This window comes from Mesocricetus auratus, unplaced genomic scaffold, assembly GCF_017639785.1.
Source record: "Mesocricetus auratus isolate SY011 unplaced genomic scaffold, BCM_Maur_2.0 Super-Scaffold_100003, whole genome shotgun sequence".
Classification (NCBI taxonomy): domain Eukaryota; kingdom Metazoa; phylum Chordata; class Mammalia; order Rodentia; family Cricetidae; genus Mesocricetus; species Mesocricetus auratus.
This window is the reverse complement of record NW_024429188.1, coordinates 87,757,619-87,773,882: the sequence shown is the minus strand read 5'-3', so window position 1 is coordinate 87,773,882 and position 16,264 is coordinate 87,757,619. Positions and strand designations below refer to the sequence as shown.

At 46.8% G+C, this 16,264-nt stretch overlaps 1 protein-coding gene across 3 annotated transcripts in view; it reads right to left on the bottom strand.

The window, feature by feature from the left end:
• Dock11 (dedicator of cytokinesis 11) overlaps positions 1 to 13,131 on the bottom strand; it is a 192,721-nt gene extending 179,590 nt beyond the window's left edge. For 2 of the 3 annotated variants that reach the window (XM_040744538.1, XM_040744539.1), the window contains exon 1: positions 12,790 to 13,128. In XM_040744538.1, the coding sequence (XP_040600472.1) occupies positions 12,790 to 12,891 (102 nt within the window). In that variant the 5' untranslated portion in view covers positions 12,892 to 13,128. Of the gene's footprint in view, positions 1 to 12,789 lie in introns of all 3 variants that reach the window. The other variant, XM_040744541.1, reaches the window with a different exon arrangement.
• Positions 13,132 to 16,264: the final 3,133 nt, after the last annotated feature.

Sequence of the window (16,264 nt, the reverse complement as noted above, 5' to 3'; positions counted from 1 at the left end):
CTAGCAACATACACGCACGCACAGTCATAACAACTCAAAGTAGACAAAAAATAATACCAGAACCCAATAACTAGAAGTCAGTTTTAAAGAAAGGCTAGATGCTGTGTCTGGCAGTGCAGATCTGTAACCCCAACTGTTCAGAAGGCTAAAAACAGAAAGACAGCTAGTTCAAGATGTGCCTGGACTACAGAATGAGTTCCAGGGGGAGGGGCTAAGTCCTGCCTCAACTGAATGTGCCAGGCTTTGTTGACTCCCCTGGGAGTCAACCTTTAATGAGGAGTGGATGGGGGTGAGCAGGAGGAGGAATTGTGGTTGGTGTGTAAAATGAATAGAAATTTTTTAAATAAAAAAGTGCTTAAAAAAATGAGTTGAAGCCGGGCGTTGGTGGCGCACACCTTTAATCCCAGCACTCGGGAGGCAGAGGCAGGTGGATCTCTGTGAGTTCGAGACCAGCCTGGTCTACCGAGTGAGTTCCAGGACAGCCTCCAAAACAATACAAAGAAACCCTGTCTCGAAAAACCAAAAAAAAAAATGAGTTGAAGGCCAGCCTGGGCAACTTATCAAGATCCGTCTAAATTAAAGACTGGGCTGGGGATATAGCCCAGTGGGAGAGCACTTGCCTAGAATATCCTGGATCCTAGGTTCAATCATTAGTATCAGCAAAACAAATAAATAATAAAATAGAGCTGACTGTGATAATGTACACCTGTAATCTAAACACTTAGAAGGCTGAGACAATGGATTAGAAATTCAAGGTCATTTAGATACAAGTTTAAGACTAGAGCCAGCCAGATGGCTTGGAGTTAAAACAATTGCCACAAGCCTCATGATCTAAATTCAATCCCTGAGACTATGAACATTGTGGAATGTGTATGCACACACTCACATGCGCGTGCACACACACCACACACACACACACACACACACACACTTTTGTTTTGTTTTTGAGAAAAGCTCTCACTGTTCAGTATTGGCTGTCCTGGAACTCACTAAGTGTACAAGGCTGGGCTTGAACTCACAGAGATCTGCCTGTCTGTGCCTCATGAATACTGGGATTAAAAGCATGTGCTACTACACCTGGCAATGAGATTTTTCTTTTTAAGTTTGAGGTCAGCCTGGGCTATATGAGACCCTGTCTCAAAGTATGTGAATGGATGAATAAAAAAGCATAAGCAAATAAATAAATACATGCAAACATACAGGGTACAACCAGCAGTTTATACAACTTGAAACCAAAAACTGGATGTGGGAAACCCTGGATGCTTCCAATACTGGACCAGGGCTGGGCTCTAAGTAGCAAAAGGAAGGGGGAGGAGAACAAAGAGAAAGCTCAATGTGCTATTAGAAAACTGAGCAAGAAGCCTTATCAAATTCACTTTGGCGACACTTTGGCGCTACTAGTGAGAATTCTGACAAACTATGTGGAAGGGACAAACCGAGGCCAGTTTCCTCTGTGAGCAGTCAGGTCAGTGACTAGACGTGACAGAACAAGTCTCCTGGGAGCAAGTTTGAAAGGAGAGCATTCTTTGCTTCAAGAGTAATAGAGCGTGTCATAAACACTTTGCTGGACACAAATAAGAGCCACTGGCCCCTGTGAGATCTCCTTGGACGTCTGCCACTTCTTAACTGTAAGGTAGCCTTGGAAAGTGGCATTCCTTCCTTCAGGTCTCTAGGTAGCCATCTGGGGCACTGGAGTATTCAGAACTTGTCAGCCTGTGAAAATAAACTGGTTATGCCAACAGCACTGTTCCATGTACTCGGGAACACTGTGGCAACAGACCTTATAAGGCATCAAGCTGGCCATTTCTCAAGTGAGAAAACTAAACTACTAATATAAAAGTTATGGAAAGAAATATATATGGTGTTATTTTTGGATGGTGGTAACCTAAAAGCAGTTCCATAATAAACGATCCCAAGTACCTTTGCAGGGCTAAAGTTCTAGAGTGTTCTTTATCTGTATATTTATTCAGATAGTAAAGAAATGAAGAACGGTGAACTGTAAGCAGTTCACAAAATTTTAAAAAGCTAATCTTGCCTTTAACTTCTACTTTGCCACTAAAGAAACCAAGCTTGTTTGGAAAGAAACATGGTTTCCCATGAGCCATCCATCACCAAGCTACACAGGAAGTTTCTTTTCCCTGCTTGTTTGTGGAATCTTGTAGGCACACCACCGGTGCTTCTTCACATGGCTACTCTTCAGGAGTGGGGACACCTGGAGTTCATTACCTGCCCAGTCATTGGAAATGACAGATGACCTGTGGCCTGCTTCCCTAGAAACCAGGCCTCTGTTTCTCCATTTATAGGAGTGACAACAACGTGGTATGTGTTTAACAGTGACCCATAACCATATGACATCACAGACATAACAGCCTTTTTAACTCTTCTTAAAATTTGGGCTATAATGGGGCTGGAGCATTGACTCAGCAGTTAAGACCACTGGTTGCTTCTCTATGGGCCCGAGTTCAATTCCCAGCACGCACAATTGTCTGTGACTCCAGTTCCAGGGGATAAGCATATGCATGTAGGCAAAATACCCATATATATAAAATAAACGTTTTTATTAAAAATGGGGCCATCATCTAAAACATTCCACACAAGTGAACGTGTTGGACTTCTGTCACAATATCCTAAAATGCTTCAGATAAAGCCAGGCTAAATCCCAGCACTCCGGAGGCAGAGGCAGGTGGATCTCTGTGAGTTCGAGGCCAGACTGGTCTACAGAGCGAGTTCCAAGACAGCCTCCAAAACAATACAGAGAAACCATGTTTCGAAAAACCAAAAAAAAAAAAGATATTCTGCCCAGGGGCTTCAAAATCTCACCAGTTGCATGTCATCTGGTAAAATAAGGCCAGTCATTAAGAGAAAACAGTACGGTGGGGAAATGGAAGAATCGAAACATCTTCTAGTACTTTTCACCACCTTGAAGCATATTTGGTCCAACACAAGCTGTCAAGCTGTCAAGAAAGCGGGGAGAAACTTCCTGTGGATGATAAACTACATAGGCAATAAAAAATAAAGTACCCAAGAATCACAGGAAATCATTAAGAGCAAATTTAGGTGTGATTATGCAAGGTTGTGCTTGAACAATAGAGAAACCACGTGTAGCTGGAATGACTGCTGTGTTTTCCAGACTGACTTGACCGGGAAGCTGGATACGCCACCCTTAATGAACCCAGCCTGTTATTACAAAACCTGCATGGAAGAATAGAACAGGACATTAGGACTATGGGTGGAGCTCAGCAGTAGCACCCATGTTTAACATCTGTGAGGCCCATTCTGTCCCCAATACCACAAGAAAGGACATAAAGCCTGGGAACGATGTGAGAAGCAACAAGGTATGCTGTGTGTGTGTGTGTGTGTGTGTGTGTGTGTGTGTGTGTGTGTGTGTGTGTGTGTGCGTGCGCGCGCGCGCACAGGTATATACATGTTTGCAGATAGAGGCCAAAGCAGAAGCAGGGTTGTGGTTTCTCAGGTTCACATTCATATTCTCTCTGTCTCTGCTTCCTCTCTCTCCCTCTCTCCCTCCCTCCATCCCTCCCATCTACCTCTCATTAGCCTAGAGCTCACTAAGTAGGCCAGAGAGCCACCTGTCTCTACCTCCTCAGAACCGGGGATACATGGCTGCACCACCACACCTGGCTTTTCTCCCATGGGTTTTGGGGATCTAAGCATTTTACTGACCAAGCCACTTCCCAGCACAACATTCAATCGTATGTTCTGATTAATGTGCTCTACGTGTACTGGCCCGATGTCAGCCTGCCAGCAAGCAGGTGGGCTGGAGTCTGAGCTTGTACAGCTCCCAGAGCTCAGGCTCTTCGACGTTGCTCTCGCAAGCATAAGCTTAGAGGCAGTAGCAGCTTAGTGAGACTGTCCCTTTGCCCCACTCCAGTTTCTGCTCAGGAAGCCTCCAGGGTGGGGCTGTGCAAAGAATCAAAAAGGCATCTGGCCCCAGGCTGATACAAACGGCAGACCAATGTTAGCCTGGAATTCTTCCGCCCTCCTGGCAAAATCTATAGAAAATTATGAGCTCTAAATCCCAAGGAGAAACTTATTCAAAAAGGACCCTTATGGTTTATAAACCATAAAGCAAAACGAAAGCTGTAAGAAAGGAGGAACTGCTCGTGCTCTCTGTCCCTCCCGTGGTTTCCGGTTTCAGTGGTAAATACAATGTAGAGACTATGAATACATTTTTCAACACATCTTCTCGATGCTTCTGTATCTCAGGAGAAAGAAAAATCCAGCAGCTGAATTAATCATCTGGACTAACTTGTAACACTAAATGGACCCAGTAGGTTGTATATCCCCTCTGTGCGTGCGTGCGTGCGTGCGTGCGTGCATTCGTGCGTGTGTGTGTGTGTGTGTGTGTGTGGTGATTAAAGAAAAAATGTCATGAATTTGGGGTGATGGAAGGAGTTAGAGGGTTGAGAGGGGTAGGAGTTATGTCAATGTCTGCACTTCTCAAGTATGAAGTTCTCACGGCAACTTCAAAATTAAATGATTTTTTAAAGTAACGGGAAGCTAGCAAGATACAGTTCAGCATGTTACAGCATATTACCAAAGTCTGCTGACCCAAGTTCCATCCCAGAAACTCACATGGTAGGAGAGAAACAGCTCCTGACCCTCACAGGCACATTGTGCCATACGTGTCTGTGTACACACGCACACACAGAGGAAGAAAGGGAGAGAGAGCTATAAAAATTTTGAATATGTTAAATTAATTCATTTAAAGCATGATGTGTGGAATTTTGGGAGGTAACAACCACTGCTGGGAGTCCACAGGTCAAGAAAGGGAATGCCAAGGTAAGCTATAAATGTATACTACAAATTTCTCACCATTCCGTGTTACTGCTAGCTCTTACCATTCCCATAAAGCATGGAGAAGGAGAACTCCACAGGAAAAGCCACAGAGATTAGCAGTGTTCATTAGTAAAGGCCTGTTCGGCCTTGTTAAGTCCAGAAGAGGCTACTAAAGTCTTAACAAATGTAAAGAAATCACCAAGTGTCGGTGAGGACGGACAAGGGTGATAGGATTAAGCACCTGGAAATAGAAGACAATATCATAGCATCTTATGTGCTTTCCATCCTGTCTACATCAGTTATTACTGTGGGTCCCATCTTCATGTCTGGATTGGGAGTCCCTTAAGGGTAGAGACAATTACATTAGCCTCTCTGGGCCCACAGAGGAATCTGGCTAGTTCCTTGTTCCCATATTCTGCTAAAACCAACTACTAAAACAAGATCTCACCACCTCACCCGTGAGTGTGTGTGTGTGTGTGTGTGTGTGTGTGTGTGTGTGTGTGTGTGTGTGTGCTATCATTCTAATGGGAAGTCTAGGGCTAGCCTCCAGATTATTCTTTCCCACCCTGCCTTGTACTTCCTAATCACCCCCAAAGGGGCAAGCCTCTTCCACCAGCTAATCATGCCTACAATCTCATCTCTGTCAGTGCAGCCCTGAAACTTTCCTGGTTCTTCCTCCCTTTCCTGATCCCACTTGGAACACTTTCCTCTCTGCCCGCAAGAACCCCAGACTTCTGCCAAAACACAACGCTACATGCTCAGCCTCCCCCTACAACATTCTCACCGAGACCTGGCCTTGCCCTTGCATTTTTTCAAATAGAGCTTGTTCATTTTCTCTTCCCTTCCTCGGTCACCTCCCTCCTGTTCACCCAAGCTGTAAAACCCTCACCATTAGCCTGACTCCGCCTCTCTCTTCCTCCCCTTTGTTTCTCTTCCCCCCCAGCTCCCACTCCCCCTTCAACCATCACCAAATGCTATAGATTTTATCACTGAATGTATCTTATCTCCATTCTCACCGCTCCAGCTAAGGCTTGTGTTGATTAAACCCTTTGTTATCACTCTCCTGGACTATATATTTTCACTCGTTTCCTGCCCCCAGGCTCTTCTCCCAATACTTAAAAGAGTATCCCACAGCTACACACAAAATGTAAACTGTGTACCTACTGCATTCCAGGCACCGTGTGAAGTGCTCGTGCCCAGAATGAGTAGAAAACACTCTGTGGTAGGTACTCAGGTGTTTTTTTCCAACCTTCTCTTGATTTATTTGTCAATGTTTCTTAGGGATTTTTTTTACATCTTTGAGTGTTTCATACAACATACTTTGATCGTGCTCATCCCCTCCCCCAACTCCCCCAGAGCCACACTCCCTTCCCTACCCATTCAACTTTCTGTCCTGTTTATTTCAAAACACTAAGAACAATTTGTGCTGCCCAAATGTTCTTGAATATGTAGTCTTCCTCTGGTAGACTTACCAGAAAAACTGTCTCCCCCTCGACCTGCATTTAAAAACTCTATGAACCACCTATATATCAACCATTTTCATACATTGCTTCTAGACTCTTCCCAAGGGAGTTTCTTTTGTCTGTCCCCATTTCACAGACAAGGTTACCTTCCTTCGTTCATAATGCAAATAGCAGCAGAAGCCAGAGTTGGGTCCAGGCCTCATTCTAGTCCTGGGAGTCTATCTCTGCTATCCAGTAGGACACTGAACACTTGGACCAGAGTCAAACAGAATGACCAAGATGTGAAGAATCGTGAACCCAAGACTTGTGTGAAATGAAGGAAAGAAATGAAAGCTCTCTGACCTTGTGAAGAGTGAAATTTTAAATGGCATGGTGGTTGTCTCCACATGTTTCAAGGGTTTTCATGGGAAATAGGAAGCAAATATTCTGTGTAGCTCCAAATCGTAGGGCTTGGTGCAAGCCAGCATAGAACTCAGCAGAGTGAACCTCAACTCAAGTTTGCCAACACAGCCTCCTAACAGGAAGAGGGGGTTAAGGAGAATCCTTTGTCAGACGTGTGTCTAAGGGACATTCTTGCCTTGAGGAGATAAGTGGCCTAAATCAGCATTTCTGTGCACATCAGGATCACCTGGGGATGGCTTTAAAGAATATGGATGTGTGGCCACACCCTGCTTGGCCAAACTGATCTGTGAAGGAAAAAAGTCTGCGTCAAGGTTCCTTGTCCTTAAAAGAAGATAAATGGATGGGCCATCAACATAGGAAACACTATTCAGTTTCAACAGTAATCGAATTATAACATCAATGTACTCCGTAGTTTATCAGATTACAGAGATAAAGAATCTTAAGCAGTGTCAACATGGGAGAGGAGAAGTATGTATGTATGTATGTATGTATGTATGTATGTATATATGTTCATACTCTCCCAGTGGAGTAAACTGGTACAACTTCCTGCTGAATAATGTAACAGTGTTTTTTGTTTGCTTTGCTTTGTTTCGTTTTGTTTACCAGGATTTGTTTATAGTGCCAAAGGTGGAGCTCAAGGCCTAGCACAGTGAGTTACATCTCCACCCAAAATGAAGTCACAATCTGAAGGTAGACAGTAGATAGCTTACATTTACAACAGCATAAAACTAGAAACTGAGCCAGGGAGAGCTCAGCAGGTGGAAGTGCTAGCAGAGGGAGCCTGATGATGACCTGAGTTCGATTCCTCAAACACACATAAAAAGCCAGGTGCACAGGCCCTCACCTGTCATTCCAGCACCCCTACTAAGAGATGGGAGGCTGAGACAACACAATTGCCTAGAAGCTCCTTGGCCAGTTAGCCTGGGGAGCACAGCTCAGCAGAAACAAAGGAGGCCCATCCAGCCTTAAGGAAGCAGAAGAGACCCAACTCCTGAAAATTGTCCTCTGACCCCCACACAAGCACAGTGACGCAAATATCTGTATGCACATGCATGCACCACACACACACACAAATATTTTTTAAATCTAAAAACTATGAAGAACCAATCAATAAAGGACGATTTACCTATGAAAAACTCCTAATAGAATTGTTGAAAATCTTATTAAACATGCTTAATAATGTTGACCGATATGAACAAATGTTAATAAGATTATCAAGGGGAGAGTTATTTAAGGGCTGTCGAGATGGCTCATCATAACCATACAATAAAAAATTGAAATAATCATATATAAAAGTCAAAATATATATACTAGACTATTAACAGAGTTCCTTCCAAGTTTGTTTTCTAATTTTTCTTTAATGAATTTGCATTTTTAAGTGGTAAAGCAATAAAAGTTGAAAGAAAGATTGCTGGTGATCAAGGCAGGGAAAGACACAACTTGGAGAATGGATTGAACATGTCAGACTTAGAAAACAAAGGCTAGAACTGGGGAGATAGCTACGTGTACAAGAGTGCTTGCTGTGCAAGTGTGAGGCCTGAATTTGGATCCCCAGCCCACGTTAAAAAGTCAGGTGTGGCTGTGGCATAGTGGGTGGGAATGGGGCACAGATACCCAGACGATAGATCAGTCTGGCCAAAGAATGGCTAGTTCCAGTCAGTGAGCCACTGACTGAAGGGAATGAATTGGCAAGTGCTATAACAGGGCACCAGTGTTCTCTGATTTCTGCATGGGTGCACATAGATGAGGACACCTACATCCACATGCATCCACACACTCACAAAGAGAGGAGCAGAGATTCTATTTGTTGCTTCAGTGAGAGTTTAGTGAGGTGGCCTCTCTGGTTTTAATAACAAACTAAGTTGGTCTCATGAACAAACACTTAGGAGTGGGTCTTCTAATTCACTTCTTCTAACCAAGAGAAGCTACCAAAACGGAATAAGAAGGGACTTTGGAGACTGGAGAGATGACTCAGTGGTTAAGAGCAATGACTGCTCTTCCAGAGGATCTGGGTTCAATTCCAAGCACCCACATAGTAGCTCACAACCATCTATAATTCCAGTGCCGGGGACCTAAGCCAATGCATATAAAAGTAAATAGTTTTTTTAAAGGAATTTTTCTGCTCAGGTGCAAAGGTTATAGCTAATCTTTCTGACTCTCAGCTCAATAAGAGCTGAACTACGTCTTTGAACTGAACAGACACGCTCAAGAAGCCCAAACTGAAGCCAGGTATATAAAACTAGCATTCAGGAGGCTGAGGTAGGAACATTTTGTGTTAAAGTCTTGATAAACAAACAAACACACCCAAGCTGGGCTAGGAGTATGGCCAGGTGGTAGAGTAGCTCCTCTTCCAGGGTCCTGATTCTGTCCTCAGCATGTAAGGGGGAAAGCCCAAGTTGAAACTGACTTTATTCCACAGTGGAAGCTGTCACCTCCTTCTAGATGAAGCAGTGGGGTTTGTCCTATATTAAGTACTTTCCAAAACCCCCCTGGGAAGAGGGAACAGAGGAGCTGCTGAGTTTTCAGTGCTCGCCTGAAGGCAAGCATGACAAGAATTCTGCTCAAAGGTAGTTGTGAGTGGCGGCTGGCTGGAGGAGCCAACAGCTGTCGACCCTTGTCAGCCTTTCCCAACTCTGGAGAGCTACTCTCATGTGAAATCCCTTGATGCCAGCCAAAGGAGCTGCCCAAATTACCTTGCCCCAGGGGGCTATGACCGGTAATATCCAACAACGTTTTGCTGATCATAAGTAGCAAGCACTATTTAAACACCTAAGAGACACAGTAGGTTTCGCAAATGTCTTTGGTCCCCTCCAGGCACCAAGAACTGAAGTATAACAAAAGGAGAGTTAGATCTGTGCACTTAAAACATGCATATGTGTGAACATTCTCCATCAGCCCAGTGCTCAATGCTGGGTTATCGTGCCGCTCCCCAAACCTCTCCTGAGAAATCTTGGTCAATGGTTATTCAATAATTATCCCTTTCCCTGGTTTAAAATTGACCTTCATAAAAATGCTGAACTCACAGGAACACGCAGCCCTGACAGCCTCTCTTTCTCTGCCTGCTTCATTACATAGTTAACAGATTCGTGGAAGTACTAATAATGATATGCTATATATAGCCAAGGCCCAAGCCTTCTGAATTTTTTTGAACAGTGAACAAAACTCAATGATGTTATGGCCATGCCAACAAGGGTGTAACTGAGAAAGAAAGAAAGAAAGAAAGAAAGAAAGAAAGAAAGAAAGAAAGAAAGAAAGAAAGGATGACAATCAGGAAATAGTGTATATTCGTTCAGCTTGGTAGGGCTTCCAAGTTCTGTCAAGAATTACATGGGAGGGAAGCACGGCCTGCTGTGCTAATGACCCCAACTTATGCGGAAGCTCTAATACTATCTTAGATTTATGGCAACAAATGCAAATCCCACCTCAGCTGTCCCCCAGTAAACACTTGGGGCTTACATGAGAACTGAACCAGAAGTTGACAGCAGCTGCAACATGGTTGTTTTGCTCTCCAGTAACCCATGGCTTTCCTAACTCTGGTTAACAGTTCTATGAATTAAAAAAAAAACAACAACAAACAAGAAGGGAAGGAATACGTGAGAGTGCATGACTATTTAAAGCCATCTATTTGACAAAGACCATTATTGAAGGCCCCAGGAAAAACCCTAAGACTGATAAGTAACACACACACAAACACACACACACACACACACACACCACACAAACCCTAGGATGGAACCAATGAGGATAAATGAAGAAAAAGTCATCTTCATTCCTGTATAACTATATAGCATCTAACATCATGCCTTACACAGAGTAAGAGCTTAATAGATGTTGGTTTACATCACTGGAAACTGCTCTCCCAACCCCCCAAATCTTAATACAGAGCACATACAAGAGAAATTAATAGACTGCACTCCTCTACATCCCTTGACATAAAAGTTAGGTCAGCTGACCATGAAACTCTGGCCACTGGCTATAGCTCCAAGAAGAGTCTTTCTCTGTTATAGATATTTTCCTCCAGCTTTGTCAAGAATGGACAGGTAGGAAACCACTGCACCTGTGTTGCACAAAAATTATTGATGGCACATGTCCTCAATCCTGGTAGTCGGTGAGCTGAACCAGGATGACTACCACCAGCACAAGGCCAGAGTTCCAAGCCAGCCTGGGCTACAGAGACCCTGTCTCAAAACTGAAATTCTTCTTAAAGTCTAAAACATGGGAAAGAATGTCAACTTTCTATTGGTGTGGGAGGCTGGTCAAATGCTGGTCAAATCCCAGCAGAGGTTGCTTGTGTCCCATTTATTCTCTTGATACCATCTGTCCATCTTCCCTCTCCCTTCACATGCTGTGGAGGTGGCCAGGCACCACTGCTCAGGGAAGGTTTTCTTCCTTTATTTTAGAAAAGCCATCCTTGTGCTAGGTTGTCCGGATCACTTGCTAACAAGCATCGAAGAAGACAGCCCAATATAAAGAAACCTCTTGCACACAGCTTGTGGTCCTCTCTTAACTGGCTGTGATGACAAGTGAAGGTCTGATCTGACCTCAACAGGTTCTCGCTCCAAAATTCGAGTGAAATATACAATAAACCAAATCCATTAAAACAACATTAAAGGTCTGGGTTTAGCTTCACCAAACAGCAGGATTAAACTTCAAGGGTCTAGCCACGATAAAGAGATTTCTTTAAAGTCACTTGGCTCTGAACAGTTGCAGCTATTAGAAATCCGATTTTTATCTCAAAGGTACATATTTTGCCTTTGATCCTCCTCCAGAACTCCCACTAATGTCAACTTTCCCCACTGTTAGGATCAGGTCCCTTGTCTCACTTTAATGTTGGTTTTATTGCTGATTCTACAAGATCAACATAAAAATTACAAGGGAAAGCTGCGAGGTTCCCTTCCCAGGGTAAGTTGTGCTAACAAAAAAAAAAAAGCCCTCTCCTAAATGGCGAGATTTAAACACGGCAAATGACACAAAATAATATAGGAGTGGAATGAGACAAAAGCCAGCAAATCTCCCGCAAAACAACGTAACAAAACGCACGCTAATGAACCAGCTCCGCGGTTTACTTAAGGTTTGATCCCTAGTCCAAAAAATTGGCAATGGGGGTCTTTAAAAGCGAAGGAGCAAGTGTCCTTTACCACCCACGGCTTCCCTCCAGATTTAGACAATTTGAACAGGGCTGAGGGTGTGCTGGGAAGGTTCCCAGGGGGGGTCAGAATGCTCTCCAATCCCCATCCCCCAGTCCTGCCCGCCGCCAAGACAACCCCAGTTCTCCGCGGTAGGCGTCTGGTTCTAGGCTCTTCATCCTAACACAGGCACACCCCGTCTTTCCCCCATCTGCTTGCCTCCAAGCGCTCACAGGTCTCAGGGGCCATCCTCTCCCAGAGGCGACCGACCCAAAGCCCACTCAGGCGCAGAACCCCGTTGTTTCCAATCCCCTCCCTCGGTCTCAGTGGCAGTACCCCTCAACACCCACCACCGCCCTCCCTCCCCCCAGTAGCAGGAGGAAGTCGCTGTGCTTCCTCTGTCCACACCGCCCGCCAGAGCTCGGGCGCCCCGGGCTTTTTGGGTGGGGTTTGTGTGTGTGTGTGTGTGTGTGTGTGTGTGTGTGTGTGTGTGTGTGTGTGTGTGTGTATACACTCGATGTGTATCTGCACTCGAGTGTGTCTGTGCAAGAGGCTCATCGCATCCTTCCGCCTAGGCTGCCCCAGGTGCTCTCCCAAGGGGATCCAATCTCATCTTGCCCTCGCCCCCAGTTCTTTGTGCGGGGTCCGGGGTAGTGGGAGGTGCGCTCTGCAGCTCTCAGCCGCCCCCGCCCGAGGTAGGAACCCGCGCTCCATCTGCAGCTGTCCGCAGACCCGTTTTGCCCTCCAGCTTCTAGCCTGGCGATTGCTGGTGGGACAGCCAGAGCGCTGTCCCCTAGAGCCGGGGACTCCCACCCCCGGGAAGCCAGTCGCCTGAGCGAAAACTTAACTAGAACAGAGAGAGAAAGAGAGCTTTTAGTGCACCAGGCTGCCGCCCGAGCGTCCATCCGACCCACCGTCCCCAGCGCGCGCGCGGGAAGCCACCGCGCCGCTCCGGGCTTGAGCGCGTCCCCCCCGGGACTCCCCGTCGCTCGGCCACTCACCAGCACCACGGATCCCCGCACGGCCTCCGACACGCTCTGGCGGAGCTCGGCTGCTGTGCCGGGCTTGCTCAGCCGCTTGGTGAATTTGCGCACTTCGGCCATGGCAGCGGTGGCGGGCAGGTCTCGGCGGGCGCGCTCAGTGCCCCGGGCCCCGGCGGCCACAGCCGCTGCTGCTGCCTGCGCTGCCGCTGCCTGTGTTTACACGCCGGCCGGCCGGCCACATCTCAGCTCGCCGCCCCGCGCCCAGCTCCCGCGGCTCCGCCTCCCGCGCGCCGCTCCTCCCTCTTTCCCTCCTTTTCTCTCAAGCTCAGCCACGGCTCCCTCGGCTCCTTCGGGGCCCCGGCCGGAGAAGCCACGGACCTAAGAAGGAGGGTGTGTCTGCTGGAGGGGGAGGGAGTGCTGGAGGTGGGGGCGAGGGTCACGCGGGAAGAGGGGGGAAGTGGCAAGCACCCGGGCTCCGCCCGCAGCTGATGTTGCTGGTGCAGCCGCATCCGGGAGGCGAGATGAGGCTGCTTCTTTTTCTAGTGTATGGGGCGGGAGGGGGTCAGAGGTGGGTGATGAAATGTCTCCAAGGCTAGGGTGTGCCGTGTCCCAAGGCTCCTCTGCCTCCCTAAAGACTGCGGGACCAGCGAGGGGGTGGGAGAAGTCTTACTTGCCCCAACCCAGCAAGCCCCTGGGTCCCAGGCAGCTAGAGGCTGGGAAACAACATGGAGCTGCATTCCACCTATTGTGTACTCAGCCTGGTTGGGTCTCGCCTATGTCAAAGGAAGGAAGAGCAGGTTTGTTGTGGGACAGACTTGTCTGGGTCCCACACCCAGCCCACTTCATTTCCTTGCCCAGGCATCCACCTCACAGAGCAACTCCAAGGAGGGAACAGGCTTCTGGAAGTGTGACTTGCCCAGGCAGGGAGAGCTGGGTGGTGAGGGTAGCAGAGCCGTGTCAGGTTGTGTCTTTCTGGTGTGGCTCCACCAGGAGTGGGTGGCCCTGGCGCTGGGAAGGCCATGGCCTTGGTTTTGGAGGACCTATCAATTTTCAGCTTCTGCATGTGTCCTGCAATTATCTCACCCTTACCTTCTACAGCTTCTAAGAAATTGTTTTCCAAAGAACAGCTCCTGACTAGGTATAAAGTGTGCATGCTTAAGAAGACACAAACAAGAAGAATCTTGAAGAGCTAGTGATCCTGTCAAGACTTAACTCAGTAATGAAAGGGCTCACTTCATTTTTTAAAAGTTTGAAGATGGCCCATCACCAGGGATCCAATCTGCCCATCCGAGAGGATTCTTACCAGTGCCCATATGGTCTAGACTTCAAAGAACGAACAGTCACACCTACAGAAGGAATTTGTTATAGAAACAGGGGCATGAGAATGAACTCCACGAACCCAGAAAAGACCAGTTCCCTTAGCAGTGAGTCCATTCCTCCACTATCACACTGGTCTAGATTAAACCCAGATGGAGGGTTCCTCCAGGACCTGAGATGTAGAAGTCCTCTAGAGGAACAGGCATTGTCACAAATATTGACTAAACAGTGTGTGAATTGTGTTGTAGAGTGTGTGTAAGTGTAATGTGGGAACCGTTGCCTGCAGGTGAATCAGCACAAATTCATGCCATGTGCCCCATGAATGATGAATGTCTGTATGCCGGGCCCCTGGTTGGTGACCTCCACAATGCTCCAGCATTGTTCCTTTCCAGGAGAGCCCAGATTCACTGCTTCGGGTACAAGGCAGAGACCTAGGGTTTAAGAAGGAGAGGGAGCACTCTAGGTACAGATGAATCACAATTGGTGAACACTAACCCATGCTAGTCTCTCCTTTACCAGCAGGATGGCCTGAACTCCTGCTCTGTTTGGAGCAATGCGGTGTGTGACAGCTGCCTGAGAGGACTTCTGGGGGAGTTTTCTACCTTGATAAAAAGAGAAGCGTGTTCATTTCCCAGTCCCTAGGGACTCAGATCATGCAGAGGCTAGTCCCCTCGGGGGCTGGAGAGATGGCTGAGAGGTTGAGAGCAATTGTCCTTGCAGAGGACATAGACTCAATTCTCACAACCACCTTTAAAGTCTAGTTCTAGGGCATCCAGTGCTTCTAAACTATCTGGGCACCAAGCACATATGTGGTGCACATATACACCTTCAGGCAAAGCACGCCCACACTAGTGCTAAAATTCCTTCCAGAGGCCAGATGTAAACAACATCTACCCCTCCCACTAAAGCTCCCTGTGGCAACCAAAGGTACAGTTCCACCAAAGTTCACCTGGGGAAATCAAAGAGTTTATTAGGCTTACTTACAGAGCAATAGGTGTTACTGGCAAGAGTGTGGGTGACCTGATAGCAGTCACACTGAAAGATAGCACCCAGCAGATAGCTTCCCTCCATAGCAGTATTGATGGACGCCCCTTCCCTCACTCAATCTTCCCTACATATATCCTCTAGTCCTTCCCAGAGCCCCGAGGCCATGTGAGTTCGGTTAGGACGGAACTGGTTGGGAAGAAGCACTAGACACTTCAGTGAGGATCCTATGACCTCCTCACCCCCTCCTCCCAAGAGTCAACAATTCCAGTCTGATGGTCTTTGAGGGACAGGCCCTGCTGGACTCCTAAAGATGGCAACAGCTTAGCTTGGTGGGTAGTCATGTACAGCACACATAAAATACAGACAGAGCCCTCTGTCCCTCATTCTTCTCAAGAGCAATATAATTTTGTGTGTGAAGGGTCAGCCCTGGACAGCTGTATTGTAATCAAGAAGGAAAACCAAGAAGCCAAACCAGAATCAAGCAGGGTTGAGCTATCAAATCTACTTTCATACTACATACATAACTCTGAATTCCTTTTCCTGGAAGGAAAATAAATCCTTGAGTCAGTGTCTCCACCCCTCCATCCCCCCACCCCCTGCCAGGCTGCCTTGACACTCTCCAGGAGCTAAAGCTTGCTTTCAACTCACACCTGGTAGATGACCAGCTGAGGCTCACACCTAGGGCTTTGTGTAAGCTAGACGAGCACTCCACCAACTGAACATTATCTCCTGTCCTTTTTGTCGCTTTTATGTAGTCAAGTAGTCTGTTACCTTTAGCCAAAAACACCCTTAGTAGCAGAAGCTCTTCGAAGCTGCAAAAGGTACACAGCATTTAACATGACAGACACAGTCTCTTCTCATGGAGCTGGCATTCCACTATAAACAAATGAGCAGGCTTGTTTAAGGAAGATGAATTCCATCCAAAGAGTTAAAGTAGCATGACTAAGAGTCAGTGGAGTTAGGGGCCTATTGTAGACCATATGATCAAGAAAAGGATCTTGGGCTGGGCAGTGGTGGCACACGCCTTTGATCCCAGCACTCGAGAGGCAGAGGTAGGCGGATCTCTGTGAGTTCGAGACCAAAGCAAGTTCCAGGACAGCCTCCAAAGCCACAGAGAAACCCTGTCTCGAAAAACCAACAAAAGAAAGAAAAGCCTCTTGGAGCTGAATCCCAGGGGAGGTGCGCACAA